This window comes from Aythya ferina (assembly GCF_964211825.1).
Source record: "Aythya ferina genome assembly, chromosome: 2".
In the NCBI taxonomy this organism is placed as follows: domain Eukaryota; kingdom Metazoa; phylum Chordata; class Aves; order Anseriformes; family Anatidae; genus Aythya; species Aythya ferina.
Window position 1 is genome coordinate 61,955,553 of NC_140297.1, and position 16,663 is coordinate 61,972,215.

General features: G+C 41.4%; 1 protein-coding gene across 8 annotated transcripts in view; it reads left to right on the forward strand.

Annotated features, from left to right (window-relative positions):
* Window positions 1–3,654: 3,654 nt before the first annotated feature.
* Window positions 3,655–16,663, forward strand: part of BMPER (BMP binding endothelial regulator) — a 157,453-nt gene continuing 144,444 nt past the window's right edge. For 2 of the 8 annotated variants that reach the window (XM_084510369.1, XM_084510367.1), the window contains exons 1-2: window positions 3,655–3,963; window positions 5,796–5,881. Coding sequence is in view for 4 of the 8 variants with exons in the window: in XM_084510367.1 (XP_084366493.1) it covers window positions 5,867–5,881 (15 nt within the window). In the remaining 4 variants the exon portion in view is untranslated. Of the gene's footprint in view, window positions 3,964–4,212; window positions 4,266–4,618; window positions 4,983–5,795; window positions 5,882–16,663 lie in introns of those variants that run through there. The other 6 variants (XR_014689856.1, XM_084510370.1, XM_084510363.1 and 3 more) reach the window with 4 other exon arrangements.

A 16,663-nucleotide genomic window follows, 5' to 3' on the forward strand; every position in this document is an offset into this window, starting at 1 on the left:
CGGTTTGCATTCCTACAAGTGCAGATGATGAGGATGATTTTGAAGACTTTTGTAATTAGAAACTCCTTTTTGTAAGGCTAACTTTTTCTGTTCTTAGAAAACATAAGTTAAACAATAGAAGTATGCAAGTTTGACCATGCCAGGACATTCTATGTTAATAAACTTTTAAAATGTTAGTCATTATCTTTATCTTGCCACAAATAAATTAAATGCTTTGCATGTTCCAGGAGTTTATGGAAAACTGTCAAAATGATGGGTTGTTTGATAAAATTTATAAACATTTATTCAAGTAAGTCTCACTGTAACTTTTAGATACTTTCTTGTAGTTTTCTTTTATTTAAGGACTTTGGCCATATGTCATTTTTAATCCGGTCACAGTTTTAAAATCTCTTAGTGTGGTCTCCAGCCCTCATTTACATCCATTTTGGTTTCTGATTATTTTGCAGTAAGGGGGCTTGTCAGGAACACCTCTTTAGTATACTTAGGCCAGTCTCAAGTTTTATTATCTTGTGGAGGAGAAGTGGCTATGCAAGAAATAATGTTTGTTCACACTGGTAGATACTCTTAACTTTAAAAATGATTAAGCACAGAAATGAATGACCAATAGCATGAGCATTTGAAAGGCAGTAGTGAAGACAACTGGATGGTGAACAGTAGAGTAACTCCCCTCCATTCTCCCACATGAAAGGGTAACATCCACATTGTGATTCTTTGAGTTACTACCAAGATTCCCAGTTGCTGTGTGTTGATGCACCATGGTAATAAAATACTTCCCCAAATTAAAGGTCTCTCAGCAAGAATTGGTAGGGTTGAACCTTATCACTTCCACAGCTCCATTTACAGCAAATGTGTGTGCCCTTCTTTTTGATAGTGTAAGTTATTGGATCGAGAATACTTATGTTTAGTAAGAGTATAGTAACAACAGAAAGGGGTAAACTCAATATGATGTGCAAACCACCTTCACTGTGTATGCATTGCCTTACAAACACAGATATTCAGTGTAGACTTCAATATAGCATTTTTCAGAGGTGAAAAATACTATATTTTGAGAAGTCTCATAGATACTAAGAAATTGCAACAAAATAATGCATAACAACATAAAAATAATAAAAAGGGACATTACCTGTACCAAAATATACACATTTCTAAGTAGCATGTTTATTGCATACTTTCTTGCATGGGAAGGGACCCTTAGGACCACCTAAGCTCAAGACCTAGAACAGTGAATTTCCTGAGCATAAGAAAATATTTGTGAATTCTAATGATTCAGTGCATCCCCTCAGTTCTGGAAGAGTTCTCTAGTTAATAAATAATGGGTCTTCTAGCTATTTTGATTTGCCAGTAAAACAGATGATCATGAAGAAAGACATGAATGAGATTGCTGTCTTCTTCACTGTTATTAACTGTAGATATTTTTTTTCTTTATTTTTTTTTTTTCTTTCTTCATTTTAGGTGGGTGCTAAGTTGAACTTTTATTATCATCAGCTAATGGCTAACATTATTAACCATGGAAAGTGTCACTGGAGAAAGAGCCAAATGACATATGAACTAGATATTTATGGACATCAAACACCCCATCAAGCTGAATGAAGCCAGGCTAGCCAGTAAACAAAGGAATGAACATACCCCCTCAATAAGAAGCGATACTATGTGATGCTTACGCAAAGGAGGTAAGATTTTCAATGACACAATTTTATTTTATGCTCACAGTTATAACAGAAGTCTCTGTGCATATCCAATAGCAGGACACAGCTTTCAGTGTGACCCTCTGGTTTTGCTAAAAGTTACCACAAGTCTGAATATACATATATATATATATGTATATAAGTACTCATTCAAACAGGGATGCAAAAGGAAATAAAAAACAAACCCTTGAAACTTTACTTAATGCAGCATTATGAACAAAAAGGATTCAAACCTCTGGTAAGACAGACTTTTCAGAAAGGTTAAGGGAGAGGTAAAGAGCTGAGACAAAGCCTGTACCTGTAGCCCTGAATGGGTGACGCTAAGGTGGGAGGATTGCAAGGCCATGTTTCCCTTCCCTGCTGGGGTTCACCTTATGAGAGATTTCAACTAGAGAGTGATTTTTCCCAGAGGTGTGTCACCGTTCTCAACACCAGGGAGAACCAGAGGTTGTTCCTAACTGTGAGCATTTCCCCTCTCCTCTAGTTAAAGGGGGAGATGGGGAACCAAGGCTCCAAGAGACTCAGAGGCAGCATGAGTCCTCAGCAGGCTCTTCTGCTGGGCACCCAACAGCATGTGAAGTGTCGTATAGACATGGTATGTCACAGCTTAGGCTGCCATTTCAGCAGGTGTTCCAAGCAATGAAGAAAAGGGCAAATTCCTCCCCCAGATACTGATGCAAGCCCAAAGAATGGCAGTGAGTTCACCCCATGGAGCACTCACCATACTTTCATCTCACAGTTGTTGTTTCAGAGGTAAGTTTTAGGCTGAATCAGTGCATTGGAGATGCTGTAGCAGATCTGTGTGCATTGCTTTGTAACTGCCCTGCCTTTGGTATTGTTTCATTACATGCTCTTGTTAACTGGTGAGTTATAGCATGATTTGAGTGTGCAGTTCAGTTGCTGTCACCTCTTATCTTTATTTGCTAAAAGAGATTAAACTTCTTGTGTTTGCAGAGTATTTTAGCAAGTTCCCTGCTGTTATTTGGAAGCCTGAATTGCTATTTGATGCCCTCATGATTTATATGTTTCTCACGCCGGGTGACATTAATATTTAATGAATTTTAGACCATCACAAAGAGAAGACTCGATGCACACAATGATATAAGTACTTTCCTGTGGTAGTTGTCACTTCAGAAATTATTAGGGTAGCAAAGGCTGTTGCTCTAGGAGGTCTGTGGGTGCACTGGAATTACAAAAGGGAAATGTAACCACTGATTACAGACAGAGAAGCAAGAAAAGGCCAGTTTGCCAATAGATTCAGTACATCTTTTCCAATAGTGAAAAAAACAAACAAAAAACATGTGAACAAGTGAAAATCCCGTCTGCAGCAGAGTGTAATATGTACCTCCACAGGCTCATCTTTGTGTAAATGAAAGAGAATCATGAATCATTTACCAGAAATAACATAATATGTATACATATACATATATTCAGGTCATATGCATTATATTCATGCAGTGATCCCAATTATATTTTTGTAGAATACAGATGCTCTCTTCCCCACCACCCCCTTTTTTTGTGCGTGTGTTTCCTTTAATTGCCACTAAATTATCCTATCTGCCTATGCAGCTACCTGTACAGATTAAGGCTGGGAAAAAAAAATAAAAAATTAGTCTTTTTTGATAGAGAGGATTTTGCTAGTGATTTCTACAACTTTACCAATATCACTTTTTCTGTAGTCCCTATTATAGGCAGTTGTAGCTATTTAAGGACTTTGGCTTCCTACCATAAAGGTGGGTGATGGTAGGTCTTGGAAATGAGGTGTGCATATCTCGCATTTCAGAACAACGATGCAGGCTTCCAGAGTTCTTTTGGGCTTAATTCTTAAAACGAACAGGCGAACCTAATTGCCTTGCATCTGACTGGGATGCAAAACGTATTTAAAGCAAAAGTAGTCCTGTCCCACCTGCACCTGATTTGCCACTACTGCAAGCTCTTTTGAAACAGCAGTTCACATCCCCAGCCCAAAGCAAGCACACAAGAACGCGTACGACTCTGAGAACATTTTTCAGCTTGTCATCAGCCTGGTTTATTTCTGGGAACACTCCTTTCCCCCCGCGAACCATCGCCGTGGAAGGAAGAGGAGCGGCGAGGCGGGCTGGTGTGTGACAGCAGCGGGGCCAGCCGTGCCGCACCGGCCCGGCGCTGGGATGCGCGCGGAGAAGCTGCGTGCCAAAACGACCCTGAAGCAGCGGAAAGCGGCCGTGCGGGTGGGAAATATCACTGGAGGGACCCTGAAGGCTCCATGGAGCTGGGGACGGCTGGGCTCGGCGGGCAGGTTCGGCTGGGAGGAGGCGGCGGTGGGGAGGGAGCGGGGCCGGGCGGGGGGAGCTCCCTGGGGGGCAGTCCCGAGGGTGTGCTGCGCAGGGAGAGGGGGCAGCACAGGCGGTGGGGAGGGAGAGAAGGAAGGAGGGAAGGAAGGAGGGAGGGAGGGGAGAAGGGAGCTCCGCGGCCGGGCCGGCGGCGCGGATAGCCGGGGAGCAGAGCCCCGCCGCGGCGCTGCCCGTCCCTCCTCCTCCTTCTCTTCCTCCTCCTCCTCCTCTCCCCTGCCCAAATGGCATCGCCACAAGCCCGCCGGAGGTACCTGGCTTTGCGCTTAGCACCGGACCCGCCGGAGGATCCGAGCTTCCTCCCCTCTTGGTCCCCCGTTACCTTTCCTTCTCCTCCTCCTCCTTCCTCCTCCTCCTCCTCCTCCTCCTCCTCTGCTCGCCCCGACGGCGCGGCCGGCCCGGGCGGTGCTCGGCGGGGCCGGGGAGGGAGTGGCCGGGCATCTGCCGGCAGGGGAGCGGGGTCTGGGGCTGGCAGCCTGTCCATGCGGGTGTGCGCCGGGGGGGAGGGCGGCATGGGGGCCGGGGGGTGCCGGAGGAGGGACTATGGGGAGAGGAAGGTATAAGAAGGGATGCGGGCAGAGGAGGGGGGTGATGGAAAGAGGGGGTGCGGGGCCGAGGGGCAGGCGCTGACAGCTGCTTTCCCCGCACCCGTAGTCCCCTCCCCCGGTGCTGCCGCGGGGTGGGACTCCCCGGCGGGCCGGCGTCTCCCTTCCTACCCCCGACGCCCCCCCGCGACCCCCTTTCGCCCCCTTTTCCCGGTCGGTGCTGGGGCGGCCGCTCCGGGGGCGGCCGGGCTCCGCCACCCGACGGCGCGTCCCGGAGGCGGCGGCACCCCAGCCCGGGATGATGATGCCCAGGCTCGGCGGGGACCGGGTGGCGACGGCACCCAGCCTCGTCCCGGCCGCCGCCGCCGTCCTCCTGGGAGCCCTCTGCCTCCCCGGGGCGCCGGCCTCCTCCCTGCTCACAGGTAAGGGGACGCAGGGGGCGCGGAGCCCACCTGCTTCAGCCACGCGCCTTCGGGTCCCCGGGGGGACGGGGGGGACCGGGGGGCTGCGGGTGTCACCGCGTGGTTCGGGGCAGGTGAATGAACGGAGGAGCTGTGCTTCCCCTCCCTCTCCCCCGCTTTGTATCCCCCTCTCCACCCCCGGGTTATATTTTATCGATATCTGGGGCATGCAGGGAAACGCTAAATCAATTCCTAGTGCTAGCTCTTAGATTTCGAGAAACGATTCCAACATGACACAATACCGGCTAATCAGCTCTAGGGCCATAAAGGGATTTCTAATTTGATTCCATTTGACAGTCAGCCTGCTAATTTTGACTCACTCGCCAATTGGCTGTCATGCATTAGGAGGATGCTTGGTTTAGTGCTTGCAATGAGCTCTGGATCCAAGTCCTTGGAGTGTAATGGACAGCTTTCTACTGATTTCAATGAGCTCTGGATCTATCATTATAGAAGTAGCCTGCTTTGCATGGAGTACTCGTTATTCTCCACACGTCATCTGAGAAGAGAAAAAGCGTCCTTCTTTGCTGTAACTGGGACACAAAGAGAGTCTGGGTTTGTGCGCCAGTAAAAGGCCAGTCATTTCCCGGTTCCCTTTGGAATCTTAGGGAAATGCTTAGCACCCTTGATTATTTCAAGTGGGCAAATTGAGGCAGAATTTAAAGTTGAAGGCCAGGAATGGAGCAGGGGTTAAATGAGAGCAACAAGAACAGCATCCAAAACCAGATGGGGGAATTGAGATACATCAATATTTTATAATTTTTATTTCTCTTTCAGGATCTGTTGCAAAATGTGAAAATGAAGGGGAAATTCTACAGATACCATTTATCACAGACAACCCTTGTATAATGTGTGTTTGCCTGGTAAGTTTGGATTTCAGATAATAAGAACATTCAGGCCTGTACTAAAAGTAACTGCACAAAGAGGGGAATATTTTACATAATCAAATCTCAGGTACGTTTGTGGCCTTTACGTAACACGAGGTTATCTCATCACTGAGCTAATGGAAAGTAATCCAATCCATGATCTGGCAATCGTTTCTTTGATGTTAAAACTCTCAGGCACAAAGTTATATGTGACTTTAATATGACATTGTGAAGTTGCATATATTGTGTGAATTCGGAGTGAGAACTGTTCTCACAAAGTCAGAGGCAGGCACAGAAACCTTCGGGTATAGCTCAGAAAAGAGGGTGAAAGGTAGGGTTAGGAAATGCTGCTGCCTGCAGCTGCCACGTGCTTGGTTTTGCATGCCAACAGCTGAGGAGCTGGCACAGGCACGCAAGGTGAAGGATACAACATGGCTATACGTGCTGTAATGCAGACAGTGAAAGAACAGGTGATGCTTTTATCAAAAAGCATCTCAGGATTTTTTATTCTCAGGATGGCACTGGCTATTGTGCTGGGAATGCAGTGGTTAATAATGCTGCACATGTTTTGGGGAGAAACATTCCCTTTCCTTTTAACTTTGCATCACAGTTAAGCTTTTTGGGAGCAATTCAGCTGGACAAGTCAACACTTAGGAGTTATTGAAAAATAGTTGTTCTAAATAAAACTTTGCACAACATAGTTAAGAGAAAGCCATAAGGATTCACTTGCTGTTGGATGCAAAGAGAAGTATAGACCAGCAAGCACTACATTTTACATTTGGGAAGTTACAGAGTAACTCAATGTACAGAATCTTTTGTATTTTAGGACTGAAACATCAAGAATCCCCCACTTCTATTACTGCTATAAGTAAAATTATCATTAGCCAATGTAATTATAAGCCTGTAAGAGACTTAACAAATTGTTTCAGACTTCATTTTAGAAGGCAATTTTGGCAATTGTAATCTTAAGCCTGCTGCGTTTGATGCATGTCACCGCACTGACTTCTGTAGATTTTAAGTGAGGCCCAATGATAACTTCTTAGCTAACAGTGATAAAGAATAAGTTATTGATCCTTCTGAGTAGAGCCGGGTGGGGAAAGGAGGAGCGTGGGATGTGGTGAGTAGAGAAATCAAAGGGAAAACAAAAGACATGAAGCTGTGTTTTATCATGGATCACCTTCCCAAATATGTCTGCCACCACTCTTGCTAATGGAAGCTGGTGTTAACCAGTGAGGAAACAATTTATCTGTGAAGGAGCAGAAGTTCAGTCTTGGGCATCAGGGCAATAATACATTAGGGTAAAATTCTTATATTTATAGATCTCTCTAGACCTTGGCTTATTAAATCAATGAGCACCCTTTTAGTGCACAAATATGAAGAAGTGCAAAAAACATTGGATGTAAGAACTCTAAATCTTTGTGGTTTGTAGGGGATGCTTTAGGGAAATGGCAAGTGAGGGTATTTGGTTCCCTTCAACACGAGAAAGATACCACATTCTCTTAGGAATATGGATGCATAATGAGTTACTGCAGTTACCTGCATTGGATACACTCTATTTTATTTCTGCCAAAGGATGAATGTGATCTCTCTTTCTTGAGTTAGAAGCAGGGAGACCTGGCAGAGGAGAAGGAAACTGGTGTGGGGATACTGACTTTAACACTGTGCAGCATCCGAAGCAATTGTTTATTGGACAGCTGGTTGCTGAAACCTTTTTTCAGGCCTGCCACAAGGGAAAAGATTGATTTTATAGGACTGGGGAGAGCAGAAAGAAAAGAATTAATCTGGTGATTTGTGAGCAGGAGGGAAAAGAGAACCAGGTTTCCTTCCACCCAACTAGAAATATTGATTGTTTAACAGTCATTCAGTGAGGAACTTTCTCTGGAAGACTGATCATCCTCTACAAGGGCAAACCTGATGGATATCCATATTGTAAGAAGCAAGCAACTAAAAAGAGAACTTAATCAGCTGTTCTGGGAAGAAAGCTGTTGCTGCCCAAGAAGGGACAGAAAATTCTACAAAGGGCACTTGTCTTATACACAACAATAAAGAAAATAACTGAAAAACTGGATTGGATGATGACAGGTCTCCTCTTGTGGTGATACCTTTCCATAACTGCAAGCTGTTTTAAAGAACTACACTAGTTATGGAAATCTGAATGGCTCTGAGAAGAGAAGGAGTATCTAAATATCATCCTTTCAGTTCTTTGCCATCTCAGAAATGAGAGAAGACTGAACTGAAATGCTGGAACCTAATCATCAAGAGTTTTGCAGAACTGACTCTGCAGGTTGTGGTCTGTAAAGCACAGGGATGCATCCTAGCAAGGGAGAAAGAGAGAACCAGCATGAGCAAAGCAGTCTTCAGCTCAGTTTCTCTTAATAGGCTAAATTAGTTGGGAGGGCAAAGGAAGGTGTAAGACTCTAAGAGCAAATGTGGTAAAAACTGGAAGCTTTTAGGTTATGAATAAGTTGCCATAACTCAACAACGTCTGTAAAGTGCAATTACAAATGTAATTCCTTATATACCATTGAGAAGCCTTGGTAGAAAGACCAAAATGAAAAGTTGCCTATTCTCATTGATTAGTGGAGACCAAGTGGACTGATTTTCATGGTGGGAACATGAACAAGAACATAACAGGTAGAACAGATGCTGGCTTCTGAGGGTGCTGCTTTACAAAAACTTGTAGGTCCTGTTAGAGAGCTATTGGTAGCAAAAAACCCTGAACCTTGAATACAAAAAGGACACTGGTGGGGATCTTCTACAGGCAGCCGTCTAGTTACCAAATGAGATAAGTTCACTCATGAGCATCTGCTGTAATGTGTGGAAAGAGAAGTTGTGGTGGTACGGGATTTCGGAGTGGAGAATGTGCTGGAGATTTTGTGTGCAGCACATAGTAAATAATTCACTTCTAAAGTAGAGGTAATGCTTTTCTAACAAAAAAAAGCACTGAAACCACCATGCAATAACTCAGTTTTGGACATCCTCACTTCTCAAACTGAAATGTGGATTGTGCAGAACAACACTGGTGCTTGCCCTTAATATAAAGAAAGAGAGGTAAGATTAAGAGTGTGTGTGTATATACACTGTAGCTCTGTATGTGAGAAAGATCAGCAGAACAAGCCACTATGTTTAATACTAAACTTTTCATTTTGTGATGCTTGCAAGTGATGATAAGATCAGAAGTATGTTTTGGTTACGACTATGCAATTTTGCACAGAAGTAATTGGATGAGAATCTGTAGTTAGTGATATAGAAGAAATCAGACAAATATCCGGTGATCCCTCAAACTGTTATGAAGCTGCAGGACATAGAAATATGTTCTTGTAGGAAAGATGAGAACTAATAAGATCATTGCAAGCTTTTACCTCTTAGTTAAGGCTGATAAAGTTCTTTCAGCTTTTGCCTATTGAGTGTGATTACTTGTTATGGTAAGTTTTGACAAGATCAAAATCTGGAGATCCCTATGTTATAAATTATATGTCTTTGCTTTTATGGTCATAATGTCCATAAAAATGGTCATTTTAAACATCCATAAAGCAAAAGTTCCAATATGAGCTTTTACAATTACACTTTACTGCTGTTATATTGCTGTCCAACTAATCATCTCTAAGCACTTAATAAACATGGATGAATTTGGTCTCTAAAGAAATGATCATTAATTACACCTGTCTGCAAGAAGTGGCTTTTTTCTGTGTGTGTGTGTGTGTGTGTGTGTGTGTGTGTGTGTGTAGAAAAACATCAAACTCAGAGATTGTGGTTTATCCACAAGGAATTTCTTATAGGACTGTGATGAAGGCTCAGGTCTCCTAACTCCTGTTCTAATGGCTTGGGTATAAAACCATCCCCTTTCACTTCATGCACTTGCACTTTATGAGTGGGTGTGGGTGGTATGATCACAGTATTAACACATTAATTTTCTTTTTGTCTGTCTGACAATGGGCAGGCTGTGCCCATTTTTTTTGTACCAGGTTTTTGGCATCTGCTCTCCTGAACTTGTTCTAAGACGTGGATGAGCAAAAGCAAATTAAAGTTGGCTTTTTGATCCAGAGGTTTTGAGTACTGTGATTTATGTCTTTACTAGAGCTAGTGTGCCTTTGGTCTTGTGCCCACTTCCACTTTGAATGTCTGTGGTTCTGCATCTCTGAGGAGATACATTATCTCTGGAAAGCTATCGCATCACCTGGCTTTCCATAGGGTTTGAGATACTGGAATAGCACAAAGCAGGATGAAGGCAACTGGAAGTACCTGTTTTCTTGTGTGTTCATGTTATACACTCTTACACACAGAAGCTGAAGAAAGTGCTTGCGTCCTTGATACTTAGAGCTAAGGGTTATAATGGACACATGGAAGTTTTGTTGGAAAATTGTTGTTTTGATGTTATGCCATATAAAGAGTTCAGGCAGTCCTGCTTGTGAAGTGCCACTGTAGTATACCATGGTAGACTGGCCCATTGCAACTACTCTCAGGACTTCTCAGATGCAGGGATGGAATAGATTCCTGTAAGCTGCAGCAAGATCTGTATCAAGGGAAGGTGGACAATGGAAATGAAATGCTGGATGTAACAAGCAGTGACAAGGACTATGCAAACCAACTCTCTGAAGAAAAAAATATTTTTGCCAAAGAGAAAAAAAAAAGATGGGAACTATGATTTCATATAATTATGTGGTCCTTGACAGTAGGAAAAAATGAATGTTAGAGAACATGTGATTGTGAAGTTATTTTATGCTTAGTGGTCAGTAGTTAGAAAATCTCATGTCCTGCTGGTTTTAGAAAATCAAAGTAGTGAAACTGTGGGTTATGAAGTTGAATGAAAAGGTCTGGGTTTTAAAGAATCTGTCTGACTTGGCATGAGGATTATAGGTAAAAACATATAATATTGATAGTATTCAAAATAGAATTACATTGATTGAGTTTCAGTAATAGATTATTTTATTCCTGCCATTAAATGCTTTAAGACTGCAAGGGATTATAACTAGACTACCTAATGCAAAAATTCTCATCTAAAATATTCTCACACATCTGTGGAAAAATGTGTTTATATCAATCCATAGGAGCTTTTTATACACCTTCCACAGTTTGGGGAAACCAAACTCTTCGTGCAGATGCAGATCTTTATATTTCTGATGTGAAAGTATTATGCTGAGGGTAGCAGAGGCCTGAGTGAATTTGTGCTAATAGAAAATGAACTTTATAAATGTGAAAATTTACCACATTTTTGTAAGTTTTGGACTTTTTGTAGTGCAGATAAATACTGAGGATTTTGAAATGTCAGGGGGAAAATGCTGTTAATGGAGAATCGGGGGAACATTTGATTACATTTCTTTTATATGTGTGTGAGCATATAAAATAGGCATGAAATATTTTAAGTTCAACTTTGGTACAGCACAGTAAATAACCACATGCAGTAGAGTTTTTGTTGGTACAGCTTTTTGGCTGGGAGGTATCTAAAACCCAAAATAGAAGTAGTCTCACAGCTGATATTATAGCATTTTCTTTCAAGAAATATATACTTCAACATACACTTGGAAAAGACATAAAAATGCTACAGTCCATCGGAAATAGGTGAAATGAGAACCTGTATATAATTACAGGATGAAAATGTAAAAACCCCACAGAATTGACTTAGCCTGAATTAAGCTTCTGAGTGCAGAGTGTTTTGAAGGTGAGATGAGCTCAGCAATGACAATGATGATAGGTGGTGGTGAGGAGAGAGCTGTGCCATTTCGTGCTCATGTATCATCATCTGCATGAACCCTGAATATTTTGCCAGAAGCAAGCAGTGATCCAAGAATAACCTGTTCACTGGCCAGTGGTGGATGTAGTTTTAAAATGAATGGATCAAAAATGCCAGCTGAAAGTGATAGGTGAGAAGCCAGGAACTGCAAGGAAATAGATAAGTACACCTTAGGTAATGGTGTCCTGCACATTGCAAGAGCTTATCTCAATTTGGCAGAAAATCATTCTTATTTTGTCAAGAGAATGACCAGTTTTATCTTCAGTGTATTCTTTCTGTGGAGAGAAAGTCTTTTTTTTTTTTTTTTTTTTTTTTTTTTTCCTCTTTCTTCCTAAATACTTTAGAACAAAGTGAGTTGTGTAAAGAAACAGCTGATAAAAGCCAGTGGTGATCTTGACAAACCACATCTAAAATAGTGCCATTCCCCCCCCCCGTTTTCCCTTTCCCCTTTCCCTCATGCCTGCACCTCAAACTTGCCAACTGCACCTGAGGAGTGGTAATCATATGTCTCAACCTTTTATCACAGAAATCTAGAACAGAAGGAAATAAATGTGAGCCAGAAAGTGTAACCAAGTGTTGGAAACCTGAGAAAAGTTTGGAGACAGGAGCTCAGAAAACAAGAAATCAGTGTTTTGCTTGGCATAAGTTTTATTCAGCTAGAAACATCATTCTGTAGTTTAAATTTCCGCTTTTAAATCCAAATGTGCAATGCAGAATTTGACCTTTGCTCATAAAAAAAAATATGTTAAATTTGTCATTATAAGATGTAGTGTTCTACCTAGCTTGAACCAACTGGGTAGTGAAACCAAGTGCAACAAAACGAAAAATAGAAGAAAGAACCTCTGTCCTAGTCCTCCTTGTACCCCCTAAAAGACTCAACTCCTCATTACAGGCTAAAACAAGAAAACTACTAAATTTGCTGGGATTCTTTACCTATAACACAGCTGATTTCTGTGGCACAATACACAAGCTGAAAATGCATAACTAGCCTGAGAGCAAGTGTTTGACACATGTTCAGTGAAGATGGTGGTGTTTTCGTACATCAGGATTCAATTGTTGTTGCATCAAGGTATAATGCAGCCCAGATGACTTTTAGTGGAGTAGTGCATATTAAAAAAAAATAAATAATCATCAAACAATTCTTTCATACCTATTTTATTTAATATAATTTCAATAGTTTACATACATAACTACAGAATCTACCAAGACTGCATCTTCTTTCAATTTAAATATTCTTGGTCTTTATTACTGCATAATATAATCAGCTTTCTCTTCACCCACAAAAATAACAAACAAAGAGACAAAAAAGCCTAGGATACAGTAGTGTGCTGGTAGTTTTCAACCCCATACTACTGCAAAAGAGAGTTTTGTTTTGATTGGTGTTTAAAGGGTTCCTGGAACACCAAACATGCCCCAGCATGATGAAAGCTTTATTAGTTTTTATCCAATTAAAAAAAAAAAAAAAGATACAGATGAATATGCCATCTCTTAAAGGAGAAGGGGAAAAACAACAACAAAAACAAACAAACAGAACAACCACAAAATAAGCTCAGAAAACAAACAAACAAACAAACAACAACAACAAAAAAAAAACACAACAGGTAAAACTCTATGTCTGGTGCAACTGGCTGTCCCATATGTACTTTCTCAGAGAGGTCAAGGAACAATATGTGTATATGAAGCTTGTTTTGCAAGTGCAAAGTGAATTGAATCAAGAGCCTGAGCAGGATAATTATCTGTTCTGGAGATGACAGTTTTGGTAGGGTCTCCTAAAGGATGACTCATGTAGATTCAGTTCTAAATTAATGTGATGCCTGTGTGTAAGATGACGCTTTGGTCTGAGAATGAGACATAAACTACTGATAGTAGAAAATGGTGACTCTGGCTTGGTCCTCTAGGTTTACATGAGTGGTGTTGAGGCAATGTTCAAGTCAGGGTAGTCCTATATACAGATACAGCCACCCTGACCAAGTAGTACCATGTGAAACATCTCCATGTAATTTTCACTTCTGAGAAATGAATGAATATGGATTTTATAGCTGTGTAATGTGTCTGTGCCATCTGCGTCCCTTTTGAAGTCCACTTGCTGCACATCACTTCACATCCCAGAGTGGTCTCAGAGTGTGCAGGCAGGATTTCTTTCAGATCAAAGCGCTGTGCTGCCCTCAGCCCCACTTCTCCTGCCTGGCTCAGTGGTCCCATCCATCCAGCATTTCTGTGATTTCTATGAAACTGAGCTGCAACAGGGGCTCCAACTGCTACTGGATACCCAGCCAACGGAACAGGCCAGAGCTACTCCAAAGTAAAACCTCTCAAAACACTTGTCGTTGTGGGTGAAATTTGCATATCCCTACATAGGTATGTATGCCCTCAGCTTGTTATGCTTTCTCGTGACATTTATTTTGGAGACACAGTCATATGTGACAGCTTGTGATTAAGTCTTTCTGGAAATCTGCAGGCTTGAAGTTATTTCATGTTGTTTTCAGACCACATGGTCTAGCAAGGAGTTCACTACTTGCAAATTTCTGACATAGAGTCAGCTGCATTGAGCAAACATATATATGCACATAGTGCTGAACTGATTATAGGTCTTGGCAAAACACTCCTGGAAGAGCGCTGGTGATATGTCACTGCAGTGATGATGAAGATCCAATACATCAAGTATGGAAATGAGATTCTCTTTGGTGTAATTAATGGATCAGAGAGCTCAAACACAAAATAACATATTTAAAATGTATAAATAATACGGGGAAAAGTATGAAGGGCACAAAAATGCCATAAACTAAATGGAAAAATGTAATATAAGTTGCAAATGTCTTTGGAATGTGTCTACAATAAGTGCAAAATGGATCAGCCTAAGTTAAAGCACTTTTTTATTGCCAATAAGAAAAACATTATTAAAGAGCTTGTCCAATATCAAAATGGCATTTTAAAAGCATACAGTTACCTGTATATAGTTTTTATTAGCTTTCAAGTTTCTTCCATTGAGTTGTTAACAGTCTTTTTAAGAATTATAGTCCTGTAAGTGAATGGTTCACAAAGTCAGTATTTCTGGTGTTCTGCTTTGTGCTGCTATATAAAAATAGATATTTTTTTCCCCACAAAATATCTGGTTTTATTTCCCCATCATGTTTTAATGGAAATTTTTGAGGGAAGAAAAATATTAAGCAACAACCAAAAAATCAAATGAAAATGCAACCTTTTTATATTGAGCTTATGGTCAAATAAAAGGCCATTGTGAAGAAAAAACCAATATTGTATAAAAGCTTTTACCTGTAATACTACTATTAAAATGACTATCATACTGGTACTTGTTCATTTTGTACCTAATAACTGCTGTAATTACTTCCTCTGAGGCCTCTTGGCCTCTTCATCACATGCATTAAGCTGCAGCTGAAAAGTTCCTAGTCTAACCATTTGTCAGATCTAGCTTTGTGCATCATTTTGCATCCAGCTGTATCAAGAGCTGAGCCCTGTCTCTGAGTATAGCATGGACCCCATCCCTTCTTGCCATCCTCAGGAGCTGACCTTGTGTGCTTTCTGAGACCTGGATTTTTTTGTCTGTTCTTCCCATTTATTTGTTAGACTTCTTTTTCCAGTTTTTGCCTTCTTTTTCCCTCCATCTTTCCCCCAGTTTTCCCCAGTTTCTGGAATCCACTTACTTTACATAGTGCTCCAAAATGGGAAATAGGTTGTTAAACTAGGACTGCATACTGCTATCCCCCTAAAAAAAAAAAAAAAAAAAAAAAAAGATAATATGCCTTCATGTGCTATGATTTTCATCCTCTTCAGGTGTTACTATATTCATTTCCTCATTTGTTCCATGCATCAACCTCCTGTCTGTGGTTTTAATTTTTGTATTGTTTCTTTGAGTTTTCAGAGAGGGAGGCATTATATATTTGTGCCATAAAGTGCTACAGAAAAAGGCATTAATGTTAAATAGCATTGGAGTTGGAAGTCTATTTGTTCTTGTTAGCAAAAAGGAGGGATGTGTGATAGAATGCCACTTAGAAAAAGGATGAAAACAATCTGGTATTTTCATGGACCAACTGAGACCCCAATTTTTCAGAGTCTCTGTTTAAAATAAACCTATTTGCAAAGTTTCAGTGTTAAAGATTGCATCAGGTTTTAACTCTGTTTTAGAGCTGCATAGACACAGTTATACTCTATTTCACTGTAGAGCAGGTCTACTTCCCATGAAGTGTTTACAGCCAGTTGCATGGTGGTGGCACTGCCTTGTGTATGCATCAAACCCAGCCTGCAATGTTGAAGTTTCCTGTTCATTGGACATTTACATGTAGGTCCAGGAGGATGCAAACTGATGTGTCCTAGAGCCCCATCCAGGAAGATGAAACTTCTGACAGCATATTGGTTAAAAGTTGTGTGTTTTTTTTTAACAGTTCCTGGCAACTTCATATTAAATTATGTTAAGTGGCTTCAATGGGAATTGGATCTGTCCAAGAATTTGGAACCACCAGAATTTATTCTGGTGGCCAGCAAGAATGAGACATTGACATCTGTTTTTCTGGTTTGTCTTAAGAGTTCTCAGTGGCTGAAGAATAACAGACCTTGAACGTCCTGAGGTTGTCTACTCCTTTTCTGTCTGAGTGGTTGTGTGTGGTTGAAGGATAGTGTGGGAGAGAGGAGCTGATAAACCACAGCACTGAAGGCCCCATGATGATTATGGTTTGGTGGTGCCATTTAGTGAAGCATTACCAGATTGTGCTGCTTGGGAATCATTGGGGCAGGAAGGAACTGGGCAATGTGGCTAGGCATTAGGTAGGGCTGTTAGTTGAATATGGGACCCAGAATGCTGGTAAGGGCAACTGGCTGTACTAGTACAGGGAGACTGCTGATCATTTGCTTTTCACAGATAATATTTTCTTCTGCATATGGCAGTGCACAGCTGATCATTTTCACATTTGGCATTTTACCCCCCAAATACTCAGCTCTAGGGAGAGCTGGAGCAGTTGATTGGGTTAGGTGGGTTGGTGATTCAATCTGGCAAATGCTTTTGATTAAAACAAATGAATACCCAAGGGTACTGA